Source organism: Penaeus monodon, chromosome 23 (genome assembly GCF_015228065.2).
Source record: "Penaeus monodon isolate SGIC_2016 chromosome 23, NSTDA_Pmon_1, whole genome shotgun sequence".
In the NCBI taxonomy this organism is placed as follows: Eukaryota; Metazoa; Arthropoda; class Malacostraca; order Decapoda; family Penaeidae; genus Penaeus; species Penaeus monodon.
The window spans coordinates 38,195,796-38,196,330 of record NC_051408.1 but is presented as its reverse complement, the minus strand read 5'-3'; the positions used below and the strand labels follow the sequence as shown (position 1 = coordinate 38,196,330).

Below are 535 nucleotides of genomic sequence, written 5' to 3'. Positions count from 1 at the left end.
TCTTCTGTAATTCTTTAAACTGATGTCAGCTTGATGCTTTCCTCATGCATTAGGCATGCACATAATGCAAGTGTGAAGATTTATAATTTATTCCCAGTTTTCCCTCTACAGTCATGGGAGTTTTAAAGTATTAGTTACATTGAATATGATGTCAGCTTGATATTCATAAACTTAAATGCATATTTTTGTTGCTTTTTATATACTAATGTGATTGCTTTGCACTCAGAAATAAGATAATAATAACAAGTATGCCATACATCTTCATGTTATAGTTGTTCCATGTTGGAAAGAAACACTTCTAACTACTATAAACTTTTTTCCCTTTTTTTTTTCATTAATTTTCAATACAGATGGTCCATAATAGGCTTATTGAAAAGGAAGTTTTGGAGCTAATCTTGGATCTGACAAGCCACTGCCGAGATTATTTGGAGCGCTATTTTAATCTCTTGACTCCTCTCTATTTTTCCTTTACGCATTTGGTGTGTCGTACAGCCAGGCCAGGTAAACCGTTCATTCTTTCTCTATTTTTTGATGC

General features: G+C 33.3%; 1 protein-coding gene across 1 annotated transcript in view; it reads left to right on the top strand.

Annotated features, from left to right (window-relative positions):
- Window positions 1-535, top strand: part of LOC119587995 (prolyl 3-hydroxylase 1-like) — a gene marked incomplete in the record, with an annotated part of 17,669 nt that overhangs the window by 15,214 nt on the left and 1,920 nt on the right. Inside the window, 1 exon segment of the mRNA XM_037936716.1 lies at window positions 351-501. Within this exon segment, the coding sequence (XP_037792644.1) occupies window positions 351-501 (151 nt within the window).